Here is a 24,645-nt window from a genome sequence, read left to right on the forward strand (position 1 = left end):
GTATCCACTTCTCTCTTTACTGCCATCCTTGCCTACACGCTTACCTGTACACCCTCTTTCCAAACCCGAAACGAAGCTCATCTCGAACCCTCAGTCATTACATCTCCAGACAAAATCCATTACCTCAAAGAAACCTCCCAAGTACCAGCTAAACCCACGTGCAATCCTACAGTGTACTAGCAACAAATCGCTACCCTTACAAGTCCAGTCCCATTTCAAATCTCATAACATCATACAATAACCCCAGTCATATCCGTTCTGCCCTGCCCCATCCATCCCCCTTCCCAATCCAACCCCAAACCCAACCCCAACTCCACCCCATCCCATCCCCCCATCACCACACCAACCCCCTCAAATCCCCAAAGGATTCCCCGCACTCCCCTTCCCGGCACTCCTCACCGCATTCGGCGCCTTCTTCTCCTTCATATTCGGCGCACTGCCCTGCCCGGCAAGACCAAGGGGATTCCCCCCCGTCGACACGCGAGGCCCGCCGACGCCCACGGCGTCCTTGATGTTGTTGCCGTACCCCGAGACGCCTTGGCCCCAGCCGCGGGTGGTGTTGGTGATGCTGTAAAAGAGAAAAAATGTCGTCAGCTTCGTAGTTCGACGGCTATTTCTTCTCGCTGGGGGAGTTTTGGTGTTGGGCTTTGTCGATTTTGTTGGGGTAGAGCCTTAATTCTCTGTAGCGACCTTTCTCTTGGGAGGGGAGGAGAGAAGATTTCACATACGCATTGCCCAGCCCATCCCCGACTTTATTCACGCTTCCCCCGACGCTGTTGATCAACCCCCCGACATACCCCCCGGCGCCCGCGACGGTGTTCTGCACGGTCTGGTTCAGCCAGTTGCCTTCCTTGGGGGGTGCCGCTGCTTTGGCGGGTGCAGCTTTGGCGGGGGCTTTGGTTCCTGAGGGCGGGTTGCGTGGTGTCGGGCGGACGGACGAGCCGGCGGGTTTCGAAGGGGCGCTGATGGATTTGTTGGGGGGTTTGACGGCGGACGAGGGCGTGGAGGAGGGGTTCTTGCGGGCGGAGGCGTTGGTGGGTGGGAGGTTCTTTGCTCGGGGGTTGGACATAGTCGATGAGTTGCTCGTCTGGCGTTCTAAATCTTAATAAATAGGTTTCTTTGATAATGTGGTCGAGACTAGGGAAGTAGGCGAAGAGATCTTTATTGTCAACCCGGTAGAACCTTGAGATCCATCGAGACCTGGGACGCATTACCCTGTTTCAGTCGAGAGGGATGCTGTCGATCTCGTTACATCATTGTGCAGGACGTGTGGCTGTGCGGAGATGTGCGACAGGTGTGGATATCCAACCCTTCACCACTGATCGAAAACGCAGCTGAGACGTACGTTTGCACACTGGAGGGAAGAGAGCACCTGCACAGTCCAAATTCCGCCATTCATTCGTTTCGGTCTACTTGTACAAGAGACGTATGCCGGCTCCGATGGTCGAGTCAACACACAGGAATCGAAAAGCACCACAATTTCCCTGAACTCCTCGCTAATCACAAGTCATGTCTTCATAAACGCCAACCGTCCTCGTTTTTGGCGTTCTGTTGTCCGTTATCAATCGCTAACAGAGATTGCGCTGCTGGCGTGCAGCCCTGAATGGACAGGTCCTCCTGTCAAGTCCTCCGGTATGTCGTCCTCATCTTCGCTGTCGTACTCCTCCTCAGAATCGCTATCTTCATCATCGTCATCCCTCTTCATGCCGCGTGGAAGCTGCCATTCGTTGTATTCACCTTCCAGCCATCTCTTACTCAGCGGTAGGTGATAGGGGTCGAATGGAAAGTACGCTTCGAGCTGATGGTGAGCGTCGCCACTCTTGCGGTCCCAAGCCGTCTCTCTTCGTCCAATGTCGACGTTGCCGTTCCGCTGGAATGTTCGAAACTGTCCAAGCCGAACCCGCTTGTTACGCTCCAGGATCGAGAAGACGTACAGAAACTTTAAGTGGTTGGCGATCTTGGCAAACTCGCCAACGATGGCGGCCGAGCAGATTTTGAGAGGGTTCAGTTTCGAATGAATGTTCTTGCTCAGAGTCTCCTTGAGAGCAGAGTACCAGATCAGATCATGACCCTCGGCAACCACGTCTTCTTCAATCAAAGGTTCTCCAGGTGACTGAGGTGACGTTCTGCCAACCACAAGGTCTCGCCATCGGAAGCAGAAGATGTACAACAGCGCTTGCGCCACGGCGTAGTACACGGAATAACTCTTCCTGTCGGGTCCATTGCAGTTGGGCTCGTAGCGCACTCGCATCTCGTCCAAAAAGGAACACAACGCACCGACGACGGTCCTAGTGACGTCGGGAGGTAGGTGTGATGCTCTGGCGATAAAACTCGCGACATAGGCACAAGCTGTGAGTCGGGTGGTGTTGGGTACGTTCTGGTCGACCGTGAGAGAAAGGCACTGCTGGATGAAGTGCGCGGCGTAGACCGGCGATATCTGGGCGAAGTGGAAGAGAAGGAATTGTGCGTGTCGAGATCGGTTGGGCATGATGAAGCTCTTGAACTGGGAGAGCAGTTCTTGGTAGGCGATATTCTTTTGCGGTGTGGATTCGGCGGTGAAAGAGGGCTCGTAGTATTCGAAGAGGAGGTCTTGTGTGCCGTCCATCTTGGCTACCTTCAGTCGCAAGTCTCGCAATTGTTGCTCTTCTTCTGTGGTAGTCATCTCAGACTCAGAAACCGAATCAAGGTCGCTGTCATCTTCATCTTCGTTTTCAAGGTTGGTATCGTCATTCCGGGGTCTCTGCAAGAGCGCGTCTTCCTGATCGTCTTCCAAGTCCTCGAGATCGTGCTGGATCTGAACATCGATGCTGACAAGACGCTGCACAATCAATGCAATGACCTCAGCCTTCAATTCTGGGACAGCATCCGCGATTCTGAGAACATGCCTCTGGTACTGGAGGTAGCTCTTCGTGGTGGAGAGATCGTTCGGAAATTGGTGCTTCATCATCCTGAGCAGCACACTGCTTGCAGATGGTATGCGTCTGAGGATCGTGTGGATCGTAGCGTGCAGCCTCTCGAACATCACAGCCCTTGTCACAATCTCCTCGCCGGGTAGTCGGCCGGTGGATGCGGGGAGCCTCTCGAAGTGTGATACCAGCCTCTCCATCATCGGAGCGATGTATTTGCCATTCGTGCTGCCCAATACAACCAGGAACTTGGTATATACGTCGATAAACTCCTCGTCTCTTCCTAGCCACGACAGATCCAGGACCGCCATGACCAGCTTGCCACATTCGCCGAGATTCGTGACTTTGCCGTCCAAAGCCATGACATACTTTTTCAGCAGGTTTGTCCCAGGCGCATCACCCGAGAATACATCTTGTCCGAGAGTCTGCAGGAGTTTGGAGTATTGCGCATCATCTCGTAGGTCGTCGGGTGCCAGATGACGCTGTATGCCGATGCGGACCTCTTCCTTCACGAGGTCGAAGCTCTTGTCGTTCCAGTCTTGGATTATCCGAACATCGTCGTGATCATTGAAGGTGACTTTCAATCTTTTGGTAGTCGTTGACAGTCCAGCCTCGTCGTCGGTGTCGAGATACGAGCTGTCGCGCTTCAAGCTCATCGTTGGTCGTTTGGGTAGCGGTGTTGGCGGTGGAGGCATCGCGCCCGGAGGCGCAGCGAAGGAGACCATATCGGCAGGCCAGCGGGTGGCATGGAGTGTGAGAGTGGGTGGTTATGAGTAATAATGAGCGACTCGCTGCGATTTGGCGTGTTGTCACGCTCTGTGAAAATCGAAATGGATGTGCGGGCTGAAAGTTCGAAACAGAGAGGTCCGTGCGGCTTTTTCTCCACGCGCTAACTCGGTGGGTACTACCGTAATGGAAAAGGCGCACGTGAACGAATCTGTTTGCTTCACAAGAGCACAAGACATCCATTAAACGTATTCCAATGCAGTCTACCAAGAGACCTCCGACCTCAAAGCCCTTCAGAGTGCAAGTTCTGGACCCCAAAACCAAACCGTTCCAATTCCGCGTCTTGTCCTTCGCACTCCACCATCCAGATGGTCAACTCTCCCAGTTCTGCATCCACCTCCACTCGACTCTTGCCGTCCAAGCCATCCACAGTCCGGTGTTACCCTCGTCAAAGTCTGAGAAGCGGAGAGCCAGAACTTTCCAACAACACAACTTCGAAATCGTTCGAGGTCCTGCAAATAGACTGCAAACATCTTCGATCTTAAGACTGCCAACCAGCGTTCTTCGTCCAAGTGGCTATGAGCTTGGTTGCGTCCACGAGTCTGTTTGGCTCGAGACAGCGTTGAGGTGAGCGATACACGTTGACACGCGAGAGCTTGGGGACTTCGATGAGCCTGTTGTAGAGTACGTCGATAACGTCCTGCCGGTGCGGTGTGTTGGGCCACACATACTTTTCGTCTCCCTTCCACCAAAGCCCAAGATTTACTTCGAGAGTGGGCACATGCTGCATAATAGACTGAACCTTGAGGATGAGCTCAACGGTCTGCTGTAAGTCGGTGGCGGCCTCGCAATAAGTACGGTCCGTTGGGCATTTGTCTTCGCATACAACGAAGTTGCGGAAGGAAATCTTCGTTACGTTCAGAACGTTTGTCGGCACTGGCAGTAGTGTAAAGTTGAAATTCTCATGATCTGAGAAGACGAGAGTTTTCTTCTTGGCAGCGATCTTGTAATATTCGCTCTTGATCTCGTGATTGACGAGCAGCATGTTGGTCAGTGGGGCGTCCTGGACGGAGAGACTGGCTTCTAGCTCGGGTTCGGCGATGCTGATTTCATCTTCGGCGAGATACTCGTAGACCATCTCTCGAAGTTCAGGAGGGAGATCCATGAAGCGAAAGGTATCGCTGCCGGTAGTGCTCATGCTGAGTGATTATGTGAAGCAGGCGGCCTGTTGGACAAGATGAAGGAGTGTGATAGGCTTCTGGCTGTCGTGACCAAGGCAAACAGATAGAGGGCAATCGCTTGACTGCAGCTGTGATAGTTGACTAGTTGGTGATGCCTCGGACAGATCTCTGGCTAGTGTGCAGTTTGTCAGTGTTCCGTAGTCGCAGTCACTTGGCAAAAGTTGAGGATGTGTGCAGACGGCTGTGGAGTTTCACAGACAAAGCTGGAGCTGGGGCCGCACTTCGGTAGACGGAAGGAACAATCCGGACATTTTTATTAAGCTTTTGCGAGGGTCCTAACGGGCCGCTCGAAATTCGCTGCAAGACTTCTTCGTGCGCTCCATCTTCCACCTCCAGCACACCCTCTACCACCTCTCACACTACCCAACAACATGGCGGACGAAGTTTACGACGGTGCCATTGGCATCGATCTTGGCACCACCTACTCTTGCGTCGCCAACTATGAGGGCGCCGGCGTTGAGATCAGTATGCAAAATTCCGCCTGCAAGATCTTGACCGCAGCTAACCACAATGCGTCGCAGTCGCCAACGAGCAGGGAAGCTTCACCACCCCATCCTTCGTCTCCTTCACCTCGGAGGAGCGCCTCATCGGCGAAGCCGCCAAGAACCAGGCGGCTATGAACCCAGAGAACACCGTCTTCGATGTTAAGTGAGTGCGCACATGAGCGGTAAAGAGGTGGGAGCAGGAGCTGACCATATGCAGGCGTCTGATCGGTCGGAGGTTTGACGACCCAACCGTGAAGAAGGACATCGAGTCATGGCCATTCAAGGTCATCGACGACGACAACAGCCCAAAGGTTCAGGTCCAGTACTTGAACGAGACCAAGACTTTCTCACCACAAGAGATCTCTGCCATGGTCCTCGGCAAGGTATGGCAGCCGCCGCAGAACCGGGAAACCCTGATGGCTAACAATCTCCCAGATGAAGGAGGTCGCTGAGACCAAGCTCGGCAAGAAGGTCTCCAAGGCTGTTATCACCGTCCCCGCCTACTTCAACGACAACCAGAGACAGGCCACCAAGGACGCCGGTGCCATCGCTGGCTTGAACGTCCTCCGTATCATCAACGAGCCAACTGCTGCCGCTATCGCCTACGGTCTTGGTGCTGGAAAGTCTGACAAGGAGCGCAACGTTCTCATCTACGATCTCGGTGGTGGTACTTTCGATGTGTCCCTTCTCCACATCCAGGGTGGTGTTTTCACTGTCAAGGCTACCGCTGGTGACACCCATCTTGGTGGTCAGGTAAGACGGATTGCTGAAGCCCGATTGTCTCACGACACACAGCTAACGATCTTCGATTTGCGCAGGACTTCGACACCAACCTTCTCGAGCACTGCAAGAAGGAGTTCCAGAAGAAGGCGAAGAAAGACATCAGCGGTGATCCCCGTGCCCTCCGCCGTCTGCGAACCGCCTGCGAGCGTGCCAAGCGTACTCTGTCCAACGGAACCCAGACCACCATCGAAATCGACTCGCTCTTCGACGGCGAGGACTTCAACACCAACATCACCCGTGCACGATTCGAAGATATCAACAACAAGGCTTTCCAGGGCACTATCCAGCCTGTCGAGCAGGTTCTGAAGGATGCTGCGATCGAGAAGAACAAGGTTGACGAGATCGTGCTGGTTGGTGGCAGCACCCGTATTCCCAAGATCCAGAAGCTTCTGAGCGACTTCTTCAACGGCAAGAAGCTCGAGAAGAGCATCAACCCAGACGAGGCTGTCGCTTACGGCGCAGCTGTTCAGGCTGGTATCCTCTCTGGCAAGGCCACCTCGGCCGACACTCAGGACATGCTCCTTTTGGACGTCGTTCCTCTCTCCCTCGGTGTGGCCATGGAGGGCAACATCTTCGCTCCAGTCGTGCCCCGTGGCCAGACTGTGCCAACTCTCAAGAAGCGAACCTTCACCACTGTTGCCGACAACCAGAGGTAACCACAATCGTCCCCCAACCTTCCAAAGCCACCAAGCTAATCGATTACCTATAGCACTGTTCAATTCCCCGTGTTCCAGGGAGAGCGTGTCAACTGCGAGGACAACACCTCCCTCGGCGAGTTCACTCTTGCTCCTATCCCACCAATGAAGGCTGGTGACGCCGTCCTCGAGGTTGTGTTCGAGGTCGACGTGAACGGTAAGCAAAGCACATCTTCGTCATTCAGATCATTGCTGACATGAAACCAGGGATCCTTAAAGTGACTGCTACTGAAAAGTCATCTGGACGCAGCGCCAACATCACCATCTCCAACTCCGTCGGCAAGCTCAGCAGCGGCGAGATCGAGAAGATGATTGAGGACGCCGACAAGTTCAAGACCAGCGACGAGGCCTTCAGCAAGAAGTTCGAGGCCCGACAACAGCTCGAGAGCTACATCAGCCGTGTCGAGGAGATCGTGTCTGACCCAACCATGAGCATGAAGCTCAAGCGTGGCCAGAAGGAGAAGATCGAGAGCGCCCTGTCCGATGCCATGGCTCAGCTCGAGATCGAGGATGCCGGCAGCGACGACCTGAAGAAGAAGGAGCTGGCGCTCAAGCGTGTGGTCACCAAGGCCATGTCTACCCGCTAAGCAGTCCCTCTCAGGTTTTCGCGTGTTCTTCGGCGTTTACGTGCACAAAGAGGCAAAAAGGCATAACAGGGCGATACCTTTCACGTCCATCGTGCCAGATCTCTTTCTGCGCGTAGGTATAGATCAATGCAATGATGGAACGGCCCTCAGGCTCTAAAAGTCAAAGATTGATGTATGATCAGCATTATGGGGCAGGACGAAACTTCATGTAGCGAATGCATCGTCCGTAGTCTTTAAGTTCTTGGTACTGCATTTTCACATCTCATTTATGAAAGTCGTTTGAGGGAGAGATATTCAGGAGGGAGGTGAAGTCATTCAGAGTTGTTGCCATTGACCAATCAAATCTCAGCATCTGGCATGTGGAGCTTCCCTGCAACTTTTCGAGTCCACGACCTCTCCTCTTTCAATGTTTGCTCAACCCCTTGTTCTCACTTGCATATCCAAGGCCCAGCTCTTGGATACACAGCGATTTGGCTGAGCATCCATTTTGTCTTTCGTTGTTTGCGATGATACGTTGAAAGTCTCTTGACCTGTCGTTTTTCGAATTTTGAGCGAAATGGCGGAGAAAGGTATGGAATTCTAGAAGGGATGTCAGTATACTCGAGGATGATACTAAATTCGGTGTGATACAGGCAAGCCAGCGACGGGATCACTGTCAGAAGATGGCCTCAAGCACTTCAAGACGTACAAATACTCCTCTGTGGACAAGTCGCCCGTGTCCTACTACGTCTTGAGGCATTATGTACGTCACCATTCTAGCTTCATCTGCAAACATACAAAACGGCGACTGGATTGACATTGCCAACAGTGGAACTTCTGCGTTGAATTCTTGCCATTATGGCTCGCCCCCAACATGGTCACGCTCATCGGCTTCTTCTTCGTCATTGCCAATGTTGGCCTCCAACAACTCATGGACCCCGACTTGACTGGACCTAAATACGCCTGGGTCTCATACAGCTACGCCTTCGGAGTCTGGGCGTACTCAACCATGGACAACATCGATGGGAAACAAGCACGGAGGACGGGTACATCATCTGGACTTGGAGAACTATTCGACCACGGAATTGACTCGCTCAATTGCACCCTTGCGAGTTTGCTCGAGACGTCTGCCATGGCACTGGGTCCTACGCCGATTGGTGCCTTGACAGCTTTGATTCCTACGTTGCCAATGTTCTTTTCGACCTGGGAGACGTTTCACACGCACACGCTATATCTGGGATACTTCAATGGACCTACTGAGGGACTCTTGCTTGCGAGCTTGCTAATGATTTCTTCGGGATACTTTGGGTCTCACATCTGGCACAAACCTATGGCGGAGATTGTAGGGTTCGATGAGACGCTGGGCAGCCTGAGCGTGAAGGATGTGTGGGCGGCGGTGCTTCTGCTCGCGTTCACCTTCGGCCACGTTCCACCTTGCGTCGTCAATGTCGTTGCTGCGAGGCGAGAGAAGAATCTTCCCATTTGGCCCGTCTTCCTCGAATGGACGCCTATGGTTGTCTTCACTGGATCCCTGGTCGCCTGGCTCGGCTCACCGTACTCAACCCTCCTCAGCGAAAACCACCTCTGCCTGCTGTGCCTCACACTATCCTTTGTCTTCGGCCGCATGACCACAAAGATGATCCTAGCTCATCTAACAAGACAGCCCTTCCCCTACTGGACCGGCCTCCTAGCTCCTCTCATCGGCGGCGCCGTCATGGTCAACCTGCCATATTTCGGTTTCGAGCCCGTATCCTCTGAAGTCCAACTCTATTATCTCTGGGCGTACTTCATCGTCAGCATGGTGGTGTACTTCCGCTGGGCGTATCTCGTCTGCAATGCGATTTGCAACTATCTTGGCATCAATTGCTTGACGATTCCGGAGGAGAAGTGGAAGGTCTTGAAGCAGCAGCAGGAGAGTGAGAAGAAGAAGGCTTAGAGATGGGGTGGTGAGCTGAGGGAGAGAAACATACCGGCTACTCAACGCTGCCGTAGGATACAAAACCATAACAAAATCATCGCAATGATCAAATAATTGATGTCCTACACTACTGGGTACGGCAACTGCTGTACATCCTGTGATGACCTTGGAATTATCTGTGCTGATCCATAAAAGCAATATTCGGTGAGGTTGGCTACATGCACATGAATATAAAAGTCAGCGCTAATTGGATCTTGTTAGAGCGACAGAGACTGCGCCAATGCTTAGCAGCCCCGTTGCTGCTATTAAGAGGCAGTCGAACCTATGTAAGCATTAAAAGATCGAGCGTTGCATGCATCTCGCCCGGTAGTCTAACACAACAAGTAGAGTATCAGGCGTCCCTCTCGCGGTGGCGGCTTCGACCAAGGGAGCATGAAAAAGATGTGGGATACGCCAAGTTAATCAAAAGCTGCATATTGGCCTGTACGCGGTGAAATGGCCGACCATTCTCTCGGTCGTGATAGCTACGCTTCTCGCAAGGTAGACCTCTCCTGGGACTCGGACTGACTGCTGTGGAACAGTCAGCTCATGGTCGCTGTCAGCCTTGTGGCTGACCTACGAACACGAAAGCAAGCTCGAGGTACGTCTGTACCACCTAAGTCATCCCTTTGGTTGTAGAGGTTCCGCTTGTGATTGGGCCACGTGCGAATTGGCGTTTTGGGCAGCTGCAATAGTTGCCTTGAACTTCCACCGGTCAATATGTACGTGTGATTGGGCCAGAGAACAGAACTGCTGCAGCAGAGCCTGACTTCTCAACCACACCGGCCAGCGAAATCGTTCTCTGTGCAGGTTCAGTCGGAAGAATCTGGCCGCATAACTACATACATGTTCGATCGAAGATCACGCCGCACGGCTGTGCGCTTTCACACACACACACTCTCTCTCTCTAGACTGCCATGGCAGCACCAAATGCTAATTCGTCTTACACAGGACCGAATCGAACAACCCAAGGCAGTCTATACTCATCGGGTAACGCTCCTGCGGCTCAAGGACAAGGCAATCTTCCTGTTCGACTGGCTCCCAACCCTGCCGCTCAAGCACCAGGAAACTTCCAGTATCAATCACCCCAAACCTTTAAGCCTCCAGCACCACTCGGTTCTCCGTATCAACTATTGCCCAACTCCGCAGCTCGAGTATCAGGCAAGGCCCCATGGGCATTATCGCCCAACTCTCTCTCTCCAGCACTAGGCGCTCCTCCGAGTCGACCGTTATCCAATTCTGCAGCCCGACCACCAGGAAACATCCAGTATCAATTACCACAAACCTTCACGCCTCAAGCACCACTTGGTTCTCCGTATCCACTATCGCCAAACTCCGGAGCTCGAGTATCAGGCAATGCCCCCTGGGGGTCATCGCCCAACCCTGCCGCTATAGCACTAGGCGCTGCTCCGAATCGACCGTCATCCAACTTCGCGGTTGGAGCACAGGTACCGACCAATGCTGCGTATCAGGTACAGCCCAATGCTGGTTATCAGGTACAGCCCAATAGCTCGGTTTCTGTGGCCCGGGCTCCAATACAAAAAGTTCGAAGAGTCGATATAGCTGTCATGGGACCGACTGGCTCTGGAAAATCTACTTTCATCCGCGCAGTCAGCGGCAACAACAACGTAATCGCGTCTCGAGGGATGAAGTCTTGTATGTACGGGACAGTCCCTTGGAGGTTTACGTGCTCATAGCTGACTGCCGTGTAGGTACGCAGGAAGTTGCAAATTATACCTTTTGTTACAAGGGCTACAACGTAAACCTCATTGATACGTGAGTAACCTTTTGGCACCGAAGTGTAGGGAAAGCACTGATAGGCCCATATCGTTTAGGCCTGGGTTCAGCGATACATATCGATCTGAGCCGGAGGTGCTCGACATTCTTTCACGCTGGCTAAGGGACTCGTACAAGGATCACAAACTGTCCGGCGTAATATACTTCCAGCCCCTTCCAACCAAAGTAGTCGGCTCGTTCCTACTTAACCTGTCGACGTTTGAACAGCTCTGTGGGCCAGAGCCGCTCAAGAACGTGGTACTCGTAGGCAGCCACTGGGATGTGATGGCTTGCTACGACAAAGGGACCGAAGAACAACGATGGTCGGAGTTGGTCGACGAGTTTTGGGCAGAAATGATACACGGTGGAGCTTCCACCAGGAAGTTGAACTGCCGCGACGCTTCGAGTGGTCTCAAGGTCATCGAGCTGCTTCTGTCCAACTTACCGACACCACTACAAATCCAGCGTGAAATGGTCGAGCAAGGCAAAGCCATCATCGAAACAGGAGCGGGCCAAGTTGTTAACGCAGAACTGCTTAAGCAAGAAAGGTTCTATCAAAAAAAGATCAAGAGCATTGCGAAGGAGTACCGAACAGCAGACAGGCAAAGGCAGGAACAACTCTGTAGTCAACAGCAGAAAGTGCATGATGCGCTGAACAAACTCCACGATACCCGGGATGAGCTAGCAGCGATAGGAGAGGAGAACCAACAGCTGAAGCAAGAGATGGTGGAGCTGAAGGAGAAGATACAGGATGCACCCGATGCGGAAGAAATGATTCGGCAAATTGAAACCCTCATGCGGCGGTTGCGTGAGGAGAGGAGGTTGCGTAGGTGCGATCAAGTGAGAATGGAAGGAGACATTGCTAAACTCAGGGACATGGACCGGAAGGCTGGGTCGACGTGGCGTAGTGTACGGGACTTCGGCTTGGAAATCTTTAAGAGTCTGGCTCCTATTGGGTTCACGTACTTGCTGGGCACGGGCAAGTAACGCAAGATTGGCATCGGTGTATTAGAGGATCATATCAACTTGAGCCTCATACTTAAAGCGCATCAATGTACACTCCATGAACAGCACTCTTCAAGTCGTGCCTCTTTGCTAACTGTTCTCCTTCTCAGCCTTGCCTCTGATACCACCACGCCCTCTGGGCTTTCTGGAAGTTTTTAAAGCTGTGGAAGCACTTCGTCTTGCTGCCTCCCGTACCCTAGCCTTCTCGCGATGGTAGAAGCATCAGCCTTCGAGAGTTACGCATTATTCCTTCAATCATGCCGCAATACCACAAGTCCGTTGCCCTCCTCAATCCAATCGTCTGTCCGCCACGAGCAAGCAGAATATGCATCCAATATCGCTTCGACTCTGTTGAAAGTCGAGACCGCCTCTCTCGGGAGGTTGCTCCGTGTTGTGAGACGAAAGCTTCTTTCCCGGCGACTGACGGCGCTACAGAGTACGTGTCTGACGCCGCCACGCGTGAAGTACGACCGCGATGCCGCCGCGTGGTCTGACATGGAGTCCTCGTCTTCACGTGCGGTTTGACATGGCTGGGCCTGTTATTTCGGGGTATTGATTTCGTGTTCGACATGGTGTGTTGTTTGTGCGAGAAGGAGAGGTGGTTGTCGTTTGGGGGCCAAGATCGTGGAGAAGTGGAGCAGAGTTTGCTTGGCCTCGATGCGACTGCAACGACAACGACATTCATCAGACAAACATCTTCGTCTTCTCGTCGTCATCAACCTTCGACCACCATGTGCGATCAATCAAATCTCCGTACCTCCCGGTTCGGGCCATGCTCCAGAAGCCATTGATGCGGAGGATTTGAGGCGCATCTCAGATGCTCTCCACCTCCCACGGCCAGAAGTGCATCTCGCCGGACGGGAAGTCTTCTGCTCTTCCACTGGTCCTGACAGAATCGTGTTGGAAGTCCAAGCGCCATCTGCAGGAGAAACACGTACCCGTGACCAGCATGGCACATGTGCTCCCTTGCAACTAGGTCTCCCTGGGAAATGCTATCGACATTCTTCCCCACTTGACCGGCGATCAACGAGGGCGAGGCGAGCCTTGTGCGGGATCTCCTCTGCATGGGGACTTGATACGCTGGAGCAAGATCCGAAGCGAACGTCAGAGTACACTCACACGATCAATTGCCGTCGTCCAGGAACCAGCCTTCTCTGCGAGACGCAAGCTCCAAAATCCCAACCCATCGTTCACCTGCAGTCAGCACCTCACACCAGCAAGCGAGCCTGATGCCGGCGTTATTACAAGCAGCAGGGCAACAAGTTTGACTTTTCTGCCGAGCCGCCTTGCTGCTAATCGGGCCGGCATGGTAGCCTTGGCTAGACTTCGAAGCTTTCACCATCCAGTGCTTCGAAGCAGTGCACTAGCGCCGCCTGCTCGAGCTTCGAGCTAGGCTGGACGACCATGGGGAACTCCACTTGTTTGGTTTGGGGAAGGGCATGGTGTGGTGTGGTCGCACCGTTGTGTGTTTGCACGTTCGGTGTTAGATGGTACTGTAACCTGGCACTTCGCATAAAGACTGAACCTTCCCCTCCTGCACGGTAGGTTTGAGATTGTGTTCTTCGTTCTCGTGCTTGACACGTTTTCTTCCTAGAGAGATTTTGGCTGGGGTTGTGTCTCCTGTTGACCTCTTTCATCTACGAGCGCTCTTTACATCTGACAGAACACCGCAACCATGCCTGTCGCTCTTCGACCACCACCTGGCACACCAGGCAAGGCATGGCCAGCCATCTTAGTTGGTTTCTTCGTTGCCTTTGGAGGTGTGCTCTTCGGATACGACACGGGAACGATTGGTGGCATTCTCGCTATGCCGTACTGGCTACAAGAGTTCAGCACAGGCTACATCGACCCGATGACTGGAGCTCTAGGCATCACATCAAATCAAAAGTCTGAGATCGTCTCTCTACTCTCTGCTGGTACAGTACGTACAACCAATATCGTTTCACTAAGGACACGAAGCTAAAGTACTTCCAGTTCTTCGGTGCTTTGGCCGGTGCCCCAACGGGAGACTTCCTCGGTCGTAGATTCGGTCTGATGGCGTCGACGATTGTGTTTTGCGTTGGAGTCATTCTTCAGACGGCAGCAACAGAGATCCCAACATTCGTCGCCGGCAGATTCTTCGCCGGCTTTGGCGTAGGCATGGTCTCTATGTTGATTCCATTGTACCAGGTATGCTGCCATACAGTCCACTAGCGGTCGACTGTCGCTGACGTTTCTTCTAGTCTGAGACTGCACCTAAGTGGATCAGAGGAACCATCGTTGGTGCTTACCAGCTCGCCATCACCATTGGCTTGCTCCTTGCGGCTACCGTCGACAACGCCACGAAGAACCTCAACGACAGCGGCTCCTTACCGCATCCCAATCGCCGTCCAGTTCGCTTGGGCTCTCATTCTCTTCTTCGGCATGCTGCTCTTGCCGGAGACTCCTCGAATGTGGATCAAGCGTGGCCAGCCTGAGAAGGCTGCCAAGTCCCTCAGCCGACTCCGACGACTGGACGTCGACCACCCAGCACTGGTTGAAGAGCTCGGCGAGATCACTGCCAACCACGAGTACGAACTGTCCCTGGGTCAGGCTACATACCTGGACTGCTTCAAGGGCAATCTTGGAAAGCGCCTCGCGACTGGCTGTCTCCTCCAGGCTTTGCAGCAATTGACTGGGTAAGTCCCCAACGTCCACTATCATTTATCCGTTCAAAGAACCACCACTGACACGACCTTTCTCTTTCCAGCGTTAACTTCATCTTTTACTACGGTTCTTCCTTCTTTAAGAACTCTGGAATCAACAATGCCTTCATCGTCAGCATCATCACCTCCTGCGTCAACGTGGGCTCGACATTCCCAGGCCTCTACATGGTCGAAGCCTGAAGCCGTCGCTCTCTGCTCCTCTTCGGCGCCATCGGCATGGCCGTGTCCCAATTCATCGTCGCCGGTGTAGGAACAGGCGCTGGCATCGAGAACTTGGCTGCGCAGAAAGCCCTCATCGCCTTCGTGTGCATCTACATCTTCTTCTTCGCCTGCTCATGGGGCCCTTGTGCATGGGTGAGTAATAAACCCACATCCCCACCACTCTGAGATCTCCCAGCTAATAATCAACCTCCCAGGTCGTCGCGGGCGAAATCTTCCCCCTCAAAGTCCGCGCCAAATCCCTCTCCATGACCACGGCCTCCAACTGGCTCCTCAACTGGGCCATCGCCTACGCAACACTAGCAAACCCCCTCTTCTTCCTCCCCTTCTGCAAAACCTCCTCCTCCTCAGCAGCCACCGTCTCATCCAAATACGCCCCATGCACTTCATTCTCCCTAACCTCCCTACTCATAATCTCCAACCCCGCGAGATTGAACCCCATAACTCTCTTATCCTCTTCTTGCCAGGCCTCATACGCCACCAGCACATCCGTCAACAGCGGCTTGAGCTGCTTGCTCGCAACAATCTGCGTCATGTGCGCTTGCAGCATGAAGTATGTGATTCGCCAGGCGAGCTCCGGCGCCATGCGGTTTTGGAGGAAGAGGGCGAGGAAGGTGAAGAGGGTGGGAAGGGTGCTGAAGGGGATGACGAGGAGGGCGTCGTTGAGGGCGGGGGTGGGGACCTTTTGGAGGGTGCGCAGGACGTGTTGCGAGGCGGAGATGTTCCCTAACGCGAGGAAGATGGGGTTGCGTTGGGGAATGGCCAGCTTGGGGTTGTGAAATTTGTCGCGTTCGTAGGCTCGCATGAGTTCGAGGTCGGTGAGGCCTACTTCGAGAGCTTCCATGATCTTCTCGCCGTGGGTGAGAGTGGAGATTGTTTGTTTGCTGGCGGCGGCGACTTCGGCGTTCTGCTCGTCCTCGTCTTGGAAGTCGCGGTCCATGTTCTGGGCGAGTGTCGATTCATACATCTCTTCCAGTTCACGTTCTCGCTCTTCTTCGAGGAAAATCAAATCATCGCCGACTTGCCAGGTTCGCATGCTCTTGTCGTGCGAGGCTGTGACGACAGTCTCGCCTGTTCGGCTGACCACCATGGCCCAGATCTCGCCGTGGTGACCTTCGAGCTTCTGAATCTGCTCAAACTTATCGCCATCCCAAATCTTCACGACTCCGTCTTTACTCGCGCTGAAGACGGTATGCTTTTCGTCAGTTTCCACGGGATGTGAGATGAAGCCGACCTGCATGACACTGTCCTGATGCGCGAAGAAAGCTTTGTGACAGTCTCCAAAGTCCATGCCCCAGATTCTGACGTTCTTGTCTGCAGAACATGTTGCAATCAGCTTCGAGTCGCTGCTGATGCTTATGTTGAGTACGGGTAGTTTGTGACCGTAGAGGATGTGGTACTGCTTCAGGCTATCCACGAAGAAAAGCTTGACAGTATTGTCGAGTGTGCTCAGCGCAATGTATTTGTGGTCGGGCGAAAAGCAGAGTGAAAGCACATCGTCCGCGACTTTTAACAGCCTTGTTTGCGTGAGCTTGAGTCTTTGCGTGGTTCTTCGGGTGCCGGGGATCTCTTCGTCAACAACATCGAATCGCCAGAATTTAGCGCTCTTGTCGGCCGAGCCAGTCACCACTGAACGGCCATCAGGATGTACTGCCAGTGTCCAGATCGCGCCTTCGTGTGCCTGAAACTTCTCCACAAGTGTACTGGTGCTGATATCGTACAGCTCGAGCTCTCCAGTCTTGGTGCCCAGAAGCACCATACGGTCTCCGGGTAAGAATGAAGAGCAAAGCGCTTGACCACACTCCAGCGTTCTGAGACACGACTGTGTACGAAGATTCCAGACTTTCAGTGCGCCTGTAGATGCACTGGCAAGCATGCGGTCATCTGACGAGAGAGCGAGCGTACGAACATCGGTGCGGTGGCCAGGGAGTTCAACGGCAAGAGATCGGTTGTATTCGGGCGCCTCCCTGCTTCCAGACTTCTCCTTTGCGCGATGAGAGACGACGCTGTACAGTTCGAGCTGGTTGTTCGTGGTTGAGGCCAGCAGTTGCAGATTTTTCGCAGTCTTTCCACCGATTGCCATCCAGTTCACTGACCGAATCTTGCCTCCCGTCCTGACAATCACATAAGGTGTAAACACGTCGCTGATTTCCGGAGCTTCCAAACCATCGTCCTTTTCAAGTGGAAGTGTTTCACCAGCAGCAGCAGCTTTCTCCCGTCTTCTTCTACGCTTGCGTTGCATGAGTCCGTGTATTTCGTCGGGATTTCGAATCCGCCACAATTCCACCGCCTTCTCTGAACCATGAATCGCGATGTAGTCCTGTTTCGGATGGAACGAGATTCCGATGGTTCTGTCTTTGCCCTGTCGGTTGATGATACCGCGGCTTGTAAGGTAGTCGTGCTTCTTGCTCTCGCCGATGTTGCTGTCAAGTCTTGCGAGGCCACTGAGATCTATCTGCCAGACCTTCAACTCGCCCTCGTTCCCAGCGGTGATACAGCCAGCTCCGTCAGGACTGAGTCCAAGCGCCCAGCATTCGCCGCTAGTCTGCGCGACATGTGTCTCGATGCAGTGTGGAGTTGTGAGGTCCCAAATCTTGACCAGAGCATCTTTCGAGGTTGAAAGTAGATACTTCTCTTCCAGCTCATCCTGCAAGTCACCGTTGACAATCTCGTCTGTATCGTCTCGTGGCGAGACTGGGGTTCGAAGAAACGACAAGCCAGTGATCTGGTCCTTGTGGCCTCGCAATTTGAACTCGGCCGTTTCCGAGAGCAAGTTCCAGATGATGATATCGCTGTCTTTGCTTCCGCTTGCAAGCCTCGATCCTTCGCGGTCGAACTGAAGATGTGTCACCGCGCTTCTATGGCCGTTGAAGCTAACGACAATTTGTCCTGACAGCGAGTCCCATATTCGTATCGATCCGTCTGCATATCCCACGGCGAACAGATCGGGTTGGACATCGCATTGTGATATGCTCGTCACTTCGCTCCTGTTGTCTTTGTCCTGCCACCGCGAGAGCAGTTCCCCCTTCTTCACGTCCCAGCACAGAACCTCCTCGTTGGCACCGACAAAAGCTCTTCCAGATCCAGCATTGCGACTCGATCCATCGGAAGACCAGACTGAGTTGGAGGAGGCGGTGCAGACGGTGCCGAAGACCTGAGCGGGCTCGTATTTTCTAAGTCAATTAGTTACGGCCATGCGACTTCAAATACTGGGCAATCCTCACCTATAGCTTCGAACCATCACGTCGTTGCGGATGCACAAAAAAGTTCAAGAAGATCGTTTCCCCACAAGCGCGGTCTCAGATATTCTGTCCTCTCATTCTGGACGAAGACTAGCGTGAGGAGTGGAGTCTGAGCCAGCAGAGCCGCATCATCATCCCACCTCACTCTCTCCAATTCGGAAGCCTGGGTTGTGACATTGTCCAGCTGCGCCTAAATTGATTGAGCTTGAAGGTGTACACATTGATTCAATAACCCACCGGCTTCACATCGAAAGGCGCCCCCACCGCCATGTTGCTTCTCGACTACCAAAACGTCCTCATCGAGTCGCTGCTGAAGGACCGCTTCTCGCCGGAGTATGCCAACGAGCTTGATGGGACCGAGCCAGAGCTAACGATCAAACAGCTCGACTCCTTCTTCAATCGACCAAGTGGTCTCCGACTTCGACAACGTCACCTTCCACATCTCCACACCCAACTCCAAGACCCAGATCCTCATCTCAATCGCTGTCAAGTGCTACCCTGAGCTCGTAAAGTACGGCGCAGATGCAGTGCTACAGCGCGAATACGGTCCATACATCGTCTCGCCTGAGCAGGGCTATGACTTCTCCGTCCAAGTCGACCTCGAGAACCTACCAGCCGAGCAAGAAGAGAAGGATGACTTGATCAGACGGATAAGCTTGCTGAAGCGAAATGCCATGGCAGCTCCCTTCGAGCAGGCGTTTGACGAGTACTCCTCATTAGCAGAACAAGCGAGCCACTACACGAGCGAGACAGCACCACAGGGTGTGAGGGAAGGTGGTGAGGTGCGGGCGATACACTACCGGGATGAGGAGGCCATCTATGTCAAGGCATCACACGATCGCGTGACTGTGATCTTCAGCACGGTCTTTTCAGATGAGACAGACCGGATCTACGGCAAGGTGTTCCTTCAAGAGTTTGTGGATGCAAGACGGAGAGCTATCCAGAACGCGCCACAAGTACTCTTCCGTAATGATCCACCACTCGAGCTCCAAGGCATTCCTGGCCTACAGAGTGGGAAGGACAAGATTGGGTACATCACGTTCGGTAGGATTGACTGCGCTGTCGATGTTTTGATCTCACTGCTAATGACTTTCAGTTCTCTTCCCACGCCATCTCACTCCACAGCGCCGATACGAGGTCATCTCTCACATTCAGACGTTCCGCGACTACTTCCACTACCACATCAAGGCCAGCAAAGCATACATCCACAGCAGGATGAGGAAGAGGACGGCAGACTTTCTTCAAAGTTTGTATCTGCATACTCTCGCATTTGAATATCAGCTAACGAATTTACAGTCCTGCGGAGAGCGCGACCAGAGGCGGAGGAGAAAGAGAGAAAGACGGCGAGTGGACGGACTTTCAGAGTACAAGCATAGATTACCACAAAAAGTCAGGAAGCGAAAAGTCACCGTGCAAGACTTTGAATCATGAATCAGATCATTTACCTGTGCAGGCCGCGAGCAGCCCTATAGTGAGTAGAGAAATTTCATGCGAATGTTGAATGCAGCTTACGGTTGCCCCCATGGGATCCCATGGCAACCAAATGTTTGCTCGAATTCAAAGCTGGCGAGCTTTTGCCCTGCACAGCTGCTTCACAACCAACTTCGCAGCATCAACTCCAACATCCCTTGCAACATGGTCGGTCAACTCGCTCCCCATCGTGGCGCGGATGCCCTGCCCGTCGATTGCGTTTGCGAAGAGTGCCTCGAGCTTCAGCGCGAATACTGCCATGTCTTGAACCTGGTCGAGCAGTATCAGGTCCGGCCCAAGATCGATCGGAGACTGGGCGTCGCCGCAGGTCAGCTGTACGAAGCCTGGCTCGAGGCTCAGCATAGTCAGGAGCATGAGTTCGTCGCGCGACAGAAGGAGGCTGTTGAAGCGGCGCCGGCGGAGGGAGAAGAGGGGGTAGGAGAATGGCGGGCAAGTCTATCATCAGCTCCTCACACAAACACCTTTACTGACGAGCACCAGCACATTGATAAGTATCAGAAGTACTCAATGCCTTTCGAGTTTCCGGAGAAGCCGCTTGCATGCTTCTGCGAGGATTGTCAGACCATTTCGTGGCAGAGATACGCCCTGGCTGATGCTCGTTTACCACATTCGCGGCAAATACGCCTAGACTGGTTCCGCGAGAAGGTGAGTGCTCAGAGACACAGTGCACAGATGCGAAATCTTCGGTGACTAACAAATTCAAATAGTACAAGTCTGGTCTAGAGCTGGATACCGACCAGCTTCGGATCCAGCACGCCCCTGGCCACATCTTCAAATCGCGCGCAGAGTGGGAAGAGGGCGACCCATCTGGAAAAGAGCTTCTGAACGTCTGCAGGACCTGCCATGATGTTCACGAGCATTGGGCCGTCAGTCCTTGCGGCCACTGGCAATGCTACGAGTGCATGATGCGCGATCGCAGCCATCTCATGTGCACAGAGTGCCAGCAGGACGCTCCATTCGTGCTCATTACCAAATACCTCATGAGGAGCGACTGCGATGAAAAGGACTTTCACAAAGACTTTCGCTATACCCCCGAGTCGGAAGAGGACGAGCACTCCACCAAGTACCTTCGCCAGTTCGGCTTCGTGCCAAACGATTCAGCGAAGAGTTTTGTCATCAAAGACTACCCGACCAGGGCTTACGCCAACTACCTCCGTCAAGTCGGCATCATTGTTGCCCCCGAGTCTCTAGAAGTGCTCCGAGAGTGCATGATTCTCCGGCGTCTCCAGTGCGCGCACCAGCCGGACGCGTGCGGCTACATCGCCTACTCGCGCGATGATTTGGAGGCGCACATGTTCAGAGCCCACGGGGACTTTCTCTGCGAGTCGTGCCAGGGACTTGTGTGGGACGAGTGTTTCGCCGCCCCTTTCGAGATCATCGTCAAGCATCAAGCTACGGCCCATGGTATGGGCGTTGCGATGCGGACGGTTCTGAAGGCGTGGAAGCAGGCGCCGATGCTGTTTTACTACTGGAGTCCGGAGACGATCGGGTTTGCTCCGGAGGCAGTCATTGAGGATCTCTTTCAGCTTGCGCTGGGAAAACTTGTGAAGGGTGTTACTGGTGAACTCACGGAAGAGGATATCTTCCCGCCTGATGTGGAGGCGGACGCTTGGGATGGATGGAAGTCGGAGAATGGGGGTGAGAATGAGGAGGGTCAAAAGACTGAAGGTGAAGAGGCGGATAATGATAAGACGAGGATTGAGGAGATTGTGGATCATGGCCCTGGAGAGATGGAGAGCGGCAAGACAGAAGGTGAAGGCGAGGCGGAGGATCAGCGGCTGGATACTGACAAGGCGACCGGCGTAAGCTCAGAGAACAACGGCGCAGGCAAGGGCGATGAGGATGACTGTATCGATCTTTTGTGATCGTTGAAGAGCCATCGAGACTCGCCATTGCTCGAATGAGCTGACACTACTATGCGGGAGTTTGAGTGCGAGATGATTCTTGTAGAGTCAAAATAGATGAAAAGCAATGCAAATTTGATAGCTTTGATCTGCAAAGTTGTGTGGGGCTCACTTTTCATGCACAGTCACTCATTTGACCTCTTGAAAGAGTGATTCGTGGTTGGCTTGCAAACTGGCTGAAACGCCAAGAATCACATGCGTCCACTCGCACTGCTTCCGAAAAGGGTGCAGATGCGAAGATCCTACGTATATATACAGCAATAAATTATTGAGGCACGCTTCGTCATTCAACATTCAAGTGAAAGCACGTATGCATGAATTACGCAAATGTCCTGCAGCAATGCAAACGGCGTAGCTTAAGCTGCACGATAGAGCAAACGCCGTGAACGAAAACTCTCTGAAGCGGAAGGCACGGACCCTTGGAACCTCACCTGAAGCAAGCCACATAACTGCCTGCTATCCACACTCCACCTCCCACGCACCCACATAAAACTTCTGCCAGCTCAACTTCTTTCAACATCAAACAAACACATCCGCACTCGTACACACAACCCCGCTACTACAACATCCTCGCCCAGATACCTCCATCACCTCCATCCCTTCTACTACCTTTACACTTTCACATTTCCGGCCGCTTTCGACATGGCTTGCCCCTGCGATGATTGCACCACCCTCCAGAAGGCCCGCAACTACGTCGATCGCATCGACCTCCTCAAGCTCTGTCAGACGGAGGAGAAGGAGAATTTCGAGGTCGCCCTAGCCCGTAAGTACATCTTGTCGCAATGTCTCGGACATACACAAAGATGACTGACATTCTTCTCCGTGACAGTCAGCTCCGCCGACGACCAACTCACGAAGGCGCAAACGATTCTGACCAAGCAACACCTCCGCGCCGCGAAGCGCGCTGTCGCTACCCGCAAGAGCATCAACGTCTCGCCTAGCAAGTCCAGTGAGAAGGAGGGCAGTCGCGATGGTGCGACCGTGGCCCATAGCAAGAACAGCTCCAACGGATCCAATGGTGGAGCGGCCGTGGGTGAAGGTGCAGTGACGGCTAAGCATGGCGAGGCGGGCATGCTCTCGTCTGGTCATCACGGCGCCCTTGTTCTTCGCGAGAATGAGAACATGCGCGAGAAGACGAACTCGCCAGCAGCGAACTCTCGCGGCGGCACGCCAGCGCCAGCGGTGGCTGTAGGAGCAGACTGTCGCAAGACGAGCACGTCATTCACCGCTCAAGACAGTCTTCTCGCCCTTCGTCTGAAGGACACTCCATTCGGAAAGACCATCTCGCCACCAGTCGAGACCAACAGTGGCAAGAACACTCCATCTCCACCGAAGCGCGAGAACAACACGACTCCACAGCACATTCGCCAAGTCTCGACCACCAGCCATGCCACCAACCCATGGGCAGAGCTTTTCTCACCGGTCGAAGTCTCCGAGCCGTTCGAAGAGCACGTTCGCTCGATTGCGAAGGACCTAGGTATTTTGCGTGGTGTCAACGTGGCAGATGCTGGCGCTGGGGTCGACGACTCACAGTATGCGACAGACCACTACAACTACAACTACGACCACGAGGTCCAAGACCCAGAGCTCAAGTCGAGGTTCGTCGTCTGCGACCACTGCCGCGCCCACGGCCTGCGCTGCAACGAGGCCTCGGTCTGCAAGGAGTGCATCATCCGCCTCGTCCCATGCACCCACCGCAAGTGCGACTTGAGCCCCTTCAGCAAGGACACCTGCCCGCGCAAAGTCTGCTTCTACGTCCACGCCGACCACATGCCCGACATCCACGGCGAGCAGAACCCCAACGACCCCAACTGGATCGTGCTGCCCGGCAAGCTGCGCGATCACCTCTCCGCCGGCGCCATCAGCAAGATGATGCCGCTGAGCCAGAACGAGATCATGCGCTGCTTTGAGAACTACGAGCGTCGCCAGCAGCGCGGGTTCGCCGACATGCAGAAGATTGTCGCCAGCGGCCAGGCCACCTGGGAGACGGTCATGTTGGCGTGTCAGTGCCGCGAGATTGAGCGTGAGCAGCAGCAGCAGAAGATTGCGGAGGCGGAGACTCGTGAGTTGGAGGCGATGGCTCGGGCTCAGGGCATCCGCTTTTGAAGAAGCAGTATTTGGCGATTTCTTGATCAAGTGAAGGTCTGAGGATTGATTGAGCGGACACCGATTGTTGCATGGCTGGATAGCGGGAGGATGGATACCTGCGTCTTGCGTGAAAACGCTGCAATGCAGGTACACCCGACGTGTGCCACGATGCAGTGACACGGCGAGTATCGGCAGCGGAACTGAGACCTGCCATACAGTGTCTTGGTCTTTGTTTCTTTTGTGTCTTTTTGGGAGATTGGTGGCGGAAATGTCGTGATCAAGCTAGGAAACAAGCAGGAAAATAAAAAAGTGGCAGACAGAGATTGAATGGCAGAACGATGAGATTCTACTACCTTGAACCGATTTCTATGATGCAGTTCCTGGGTGAGGTTCGACGTTCCTGGTGAAGAAGTGATCCGATATGGCTCTGTTAAGTAGTGGTTCATCTCCCCATGCATGGATGTGCTGTTGCAGAAATGGGCAATACTCGCACGGTGCAACCTGCGAGGACCAGACGGTGGCGGGATCTAAAGATGACCATAACGACCTGGGCTCTGTCGAGTGAAGAGATGTTTGATTGTCCTGTGAGACGATGCCCAGCTATCAGAAGAATCTTCAAACAATCCCTCACTTCCAGCGAAACATGTGCAATGTTCCTCAAGCGCTGACAGCGCGGATCGTTTGCGCCTTGTTCACAGCTCTTCCAGGATAACTATCCTCAGTTTGCCTGTCTTCCCATCTGCATCGCGAGAATATAAACGCTTCATCGAGGTACGGCCTTCCTTCTGGAGAGGTGCAGAAGTTGTATTTCCAAGCGGGTTGCGTGCTTGCTTGCAGAGCGGGCTGGTGTTTCACCAGTCACGACAGACACGAGGGC

General features: G+C 53.6%; 11 protein-coding genes across 11 annotated transcripts; 7 read left to right on the plus strand and 4 right to left on the minus strand.

Annotated features, from left to right (window-relative positions):
- Nucleotides 1-351: 351 nt before the first annotated feature.
- Nucleotides 352-1,069, minus strand: M409DRAFT_27695 (uncharacterized protein; the record flags this gene model as incomplete). Its single annotated transcript, XM_033808679.1, has 2 exons — nt 352-568; nt 729-1,069. The coding sequence occupies 2 exons, from the start codon at nt 1,067-1,069 to the stop codon at nt 352-354; spliced, it is 558 nt and encodes a 185-aa protein (XP_033662858.1).
- Nucleotides 1,070-1,561: 492 nt separating this feature from the next.
- On the minus strand, nt 1,562-3,631 carry M409DRAFT_27696 (uncharacterized protein; the record flags this gene model as incomplete). Its single annotated transcript, XM_033808680.1, has 1 exon — nt 1,562-3,631. The coding sequence occupies one exon, from the start codon at nt 3,629-3,631 to the stop codon at nt 1,562-1,564; it is 2,070 nt and encodes a 689-aa protein (XP_033662859.1).
- A 542-nt stretch (nt 3,632-4,173) lies between these two features.
- On the minus strand, nt 4,174-4,830 carry M409DRAFT_27697 (uncharacterized protein; the record flags this gene model as incomplete). The annotated part of the gene is made up of 1 exon (XM_033808681.1): nt 4,174-4,830. The coding sequence occupies one exon, from the start codon at nt 4,828-4,830 to the stop codon at nt 4,174-4,176; it is 657 nt and encodes a 218-aa protein (XP_033662860.1).
- Nucleotides 4,831-5,244: 414 nt separating this feature from the next.
- On the plus strand, nt 5,245-7,423 carry M409DRAFT_27698 (uncharacterized protein; the record flags this gene model as incomplete). The annotated part of the gene is made up of 7 exons (XM_033808682.1): nt 5,245-5,338; nt 5,395-5,521; nt 5,576-5,741; nt 5,794-6,111; nt 6,177-6,793; nt 6,851-6,993; nt 7,044-7,423. 7 exons carry the CDS (start codon nt 5,245-5,247, stop codon nt 7,421-7,423), a joined length of 1,845 nt encoding a protein of 614 aa, XP_033662861.1.
- A 556-nt stretch (nt 7,424-7,979) lies between these two features.
- Nucleotides 7,980-9,338, plus strand: M409DRAFT_27699 (uncharacterized protein; the record flags this gene model as incomplete). Its single annotated transcript, XM_033808683.1, has 3 exons — nt 7,980-7,992; nt 8,056-8,165; nt 8,232-9,338. The coding sequence occupies 3 exons, from the start codon at nt 7,980-7,982 to the stop codon at nt 9,336-9,338; spliced, it is 1,230 nt and encodes a 409-aa protein (XP_033662862.1).
- A 938-nt stretch (nt 9,339-10,276) lies between these two features.
- Nucleotides 10,277-12,122, plus strand: M409DRAFT_27700 (uncharacterized protein; the record flags this gene model as incomplete). Its single annotated transcript, XM_033808684.1, has 3 exons — nt 10,277-11,015; nt 11,072-11,135; nt 11,195-12,122. The coding sequence occupies 3 exons, from the start codon at nt 10,277-10,279 to the stop codon at nt 12,120-12,122; spliced, it is 1,731 nt and encodes a 576-aa protein (XP_033662863.1).
- A 1,693-nt stretch (nt 12,123-13,815) lies between these two features.
- Nucleotides 13,816-15,004, plus strand: M409DRAFT_27701 (uncharacterized protein; the record flags this gene model as incomplete). Its single annotated transcript, XM_033808685.1, has 5 exons — nt 13,816-14,061; nt 14,115-14,309; nt 14,363-14,512; nt 14,562-14,797; nt 14,869-15,004. The coding sequence occupies 5 exons, from the start codon at nt 13,816-13,818 to the stop codon at nt 15,002-15,004; spliced, it is 963 nt and encodes a 320-aa protein (XP_033662864.1).
- Nucleotides 15,005-15,332: 328 nt separating this feature from the next.
- M409DRAFT_27702 (uncharacterized protein) lies at nt 15,333-18,284 on the minus strand (the record flags this gene model as incomplete). The annotated part of the gene is made up of 2 exons (XM_033808686.1): nt 15,333-18,216; nt 18,268-18,284. 2 exons carry the CDS (start codon nt 18,282-18,284, stop codon nt 15,333-15,335), a joined length of 2,901 nt encoding a protein of 966 aa, XP_033662865.1.
- Nucleotides 18,285-18,553: 269 nt separating this feature from the next.
- Nucleotides 18,554-19,661, plus strand: M409DRAFT_69480 (uncharacterized protein; the record flags this gene model as incomplete). Its single annotated transcript, XM_033818312.1, has 4 exons — nt 18,554-18,618; nt 18,668-19,329; nt 19,382-19,531; nt 19,582-19,661. 4 exons carry the CDS (start codon nt 18,554-18,556, stop codon nt 19,659-19,661), a joined length of 957 nt encoding a protein of 318 aa, XP_033662866.1.
- A 259-nt stretch (nt 19,662-19,920) lies between these two features.
- M409DRAFT_27704 (uncharacterized protein) lies at nt 19,921-21,641 on the plus strand (the record flags this gene model as incomplete). Its single annotated transcript, XM_033808687.1, has 3 exons — nt 19,921-20,190; nt 20,257-20,421; nt 20,484-21,641. 3 exons carry the CDS (start codon nt 19,921-19,923, stop codon nt 21,639-21,641), a joined length of 1,593 nt encoding a protein of 530 aa, XP_033662867.1.
- A 681-nt stretch (nt 21,642-22,322) lies between these two features.
- On the plus strand, nt 22,323-23,786 carry M409DRAFT_27705 (uncharacterized protein; the record flags this gene model as incomplete). The annotated part of the gene is made up of 2 exons (XM_033808688.1): nt 22,323-22,443; nt 22,510-23,786. The coding sequence occupies 2 exons, from the start codon at nt 22,323-22,325 to the stop codon at nt 23,784-23,786; spliced, it is 1,398 nt and encodes a 465-aa protein (XP_033662868.1).
- Nucleotides 23,787-24,645: the final 859 nt, after the last annotated feature.

Source organism: Zasmidium cellare (genome assembly GCF_010093935.1).
Source record: "Zasmidium cellare ATCC 36951 unplaced genomic scaffold M409scaffold_38, whole genome shotgun sequence".
NCBI lineage: Eukaryota > Fungi > Ascomycota > Dothideomycetes > Mycosphaerellales > Mycosphaerellaceae > Zasmidium > Zasmidium cellare.